At 47.9% G+C, this 2,791-nt stretch overlaps 1 protein-coding gene across 1 annotated transcript; it reads left to right on the top strand.

Moving 5' to 3' along the window:
* Nucleotides 1–292: 292 nt before the first annotated feature.
* On the top strand, nt 293–2,486 carry LOC146332039 (potassium voltage-gated channel subfamily A member 10-like). The gene has a single exon (XM_084738289.1). It carries the CDS (start codon nt 293–295, stop codon nt 1,982–1,984), a length of 1,692 nt encoding a protein of 563 aa, XP_084594415.1. The 3' UTR covers nt 1,985–2,486.
* The last annotated feature ends 305 nt before the right edge of the window (nt 2,487–2,791 follow it).

Consider the following 2,791-nt stretch of genomic DNA (forward strand, 5'->3'; position numbering starts at 1 on the left):
GGGTCTCTGCTGATGTAAACAGGAGCTGACAGAAAAACCTCTTTACCAACAAAACTGTATTGCACCATTTAACAGAATATAACACAACTTTGCTTTTTTTTGCCCCCCCCCCCCCTTTTACAGATTACCCAGAGGACTGAACCCAAAAGTTGCGTCCAGCTGCCTGAATGATAGTCAGGAGGAGGGAAGCCCTGCCAGGATCTTCAGCGTGGCACTGGTCGCGGTGTCCCCTCTGTCACCTGCACTCCAACCGGGCTGATAGACGGAGCAGTGGCTAGCGACAGCGCGGGGGATGGAGGTGCCGCTTGTTAATTTTGAGAACATGGATGATGTCGGTATCAACCTCGGGGACCCGAATGATTCCGGGTATCCGACCTCGCCCACCTCAGAGGCGCCTGATCAGAATCTTTTGCCCCACCGTTTGACTTCTCCCCAACAGTCGCCACACAGACGACGACGCAGTCACCAGTCTGGTCACGAAGGGTTGTCGCCGTCCACTCCTCCGACTCTGACCACCAAAGCGAACTCCAGCAGCGGCAGTTTGATCTCTAATCTGAAGCTCCTCATCAACAGTGAGTCTCCCACTGACAGCGTCTTCAGTAAGATGGCGAAGGATTGCTACGAGAATGAAGATTTGTTCGAAAAGCACTGTATAGAGGAAAAAGATGAGAAAGTTGTCATCAATATTTCGGGCTTGATGTTCGAGACTCAGCTCAGCACCTTGAATAAGTTTCCAGAGACGCTGCTCGGTGACCCCATGAAGAGGATAAGCTACTTTGACCCCATGAGAAACGAGTACTTTTTTGACAGAAACCGCCCGTCTTTTGATGGTATTCTGTACTATTATCAGTCAGGAGGAAGAATCCGCAGACCAGCCAACGTTCCCTTAGATGTTTTCGCAAATGAAATCGTTTTCTATGAGCTGGGTCATGAAGCGATGGAGCAGTTCCGCGAAGACGAAGGGTTTATCAAGGAGCCAGAAGTCCTTTTGCCCACTAACGAACTCCAACGACAATTCTGGCTCCTGTTCGAATACCCCGAAAGCTCCAGCGCGGCCAAATCTGTAGCTCTGGTTTCCGTGTTTGTCATCGTCATTTCCATCTTCATCTTCTGCCTAGAGACCCTGCCAGAGTTCAGGGAGGACAATGACTTTCTCCCGAGTATAACCCAACTCATGAACGGGACCCAAGACGGTTCTGCTCCTCATCCCGCCGCCAAAGACTTGATGGCTTATGTCACAGACCCCTTTTTCATTGTGGAGACTATTTGCATCATTTGGTTCTGCTTTGAAGTCTGTGTCCGTTTTGTGGTGTGCCCCAGCAAAAGTGATTTCTTCAATAACATCATGAATATCATTGACATAGTCTCTATAATTCCCTACTTTGTGACCCTGGGAACAGAGCTGGCTACGACCCCTGATGACGATGTGAACTCCAGTCAGAACATGTCCCTGGCAATCCTAAGAATCATCCGTCTAGTGAGAGTTTTCAGAATTTTTAAGCTCTCCCGACACTCAAAAGGGCTCCAGATCTTGGGGCAGACCTTGAAGGCCAGTATGAGGGAACTTGGGCTGCTCATCTTCTTCCTTTTTATAGGAGTCATCCTATTCTCAAGTGCCATCTACTTTGCAGAAGTGGATGAGCCCCAGACACAGTTTGTTAGCATCCCTGATGGCTTCTGGTGGGCCGTGGTGACAATGACCACGGTGGGATACGGAGACATGTGCCCCATCACAATGGGAGGCAAAATGGTCGGCACCCTCTGTGCCATTGCTGGTGTCCTGACCATCGCCTTGCCCGTCCCTGTCATCGTCTCCAACTTTAACTATTTTTACCACCGTGAAACTGAGCAGGAGGAGAAACAGATCATGGACGCGGCGGCAGAGGCTGCCCAGAAAACATCAGCTGCAAACAAGTATGGAAGCACACCTTCACTAAACAAAAGCAATGGCACCTGGCAGAATGAGAAAAATGGCATGCACTGATAGAGAAACTGAAGCATCTATTTATATCAAGGGCATGAAAAACACATGGACAAACCAAACATATCCAGTAGTCAGATGCACTGGGTGATATCAGTTTATCTTTCTCACTGTTTTGTACTCCAAACATGGCAGCATTTGCAGCCTGTTCTCATTCCAGATCATCAAATACCAATATTTTGTCACGCCCCTTGGCTGCTCATACAGATACACAAGGCACCCTTTAGCGTCTTTTCAGTAACGTCAGTGTGAACCCATCCGAGTCAGGTGACGTAGTAAGAAAGTCGGTGTATAGGTGAGGAGAGTGATTGAATGGGTTAAACACATACAAAACTTTCACCCAGGGTGCTGAGGTTCTTGATCCGCGTGAAACCAAAAGTGAGCGTTATTTAAAGCTTTAAGTTACATCATATTACGTGCATCACGTGACGTATGTACAGAGCCGCCATTACATTTACACGTATCACATGCTGTGCATAGAGCACCAAGCCCTGGAGGGGGCACAACAACCATCAGCTGATTAGCTCGTATCAGTATGAGAGAGAGAGAGAGTGAGAGCGCAGGAAGAGCGTCAGAGAGAGCGTGTGAATAAAGACATCATTGTCGCCATGGTAAAAACTTTCTTTGGTCACAGAGGCTGATAATTCTGTGGTTTATCAGTGAAGTGTATGAACTAGCTACACTGCAGACGAGTTTCTGTGAACAGTGAGAAACAGAAACATCTGTTACCTATGCAACCACATTTCTGCCAAACTGCATACGTAATATTCCAGTGAGCACTAACCGGGACTTCAGTGTTCATTTCTAGTC

This window comes from Lutjanus erythropterus, chromosome 2 (assembly GCF_056507025.1).
Source record: "Lutjanus erythropterus isolate fLutEry1 chromosome 2, fLutEry1.hap2, whole genome shotgun sequence".
Classification (NCBI taxonomy): Eukaryota; Metazoa; Chordata; class Actinopteri; order Lutjaniformes; family Lutjanidae; genus Lutjanus; species Lutjanus erythropterus.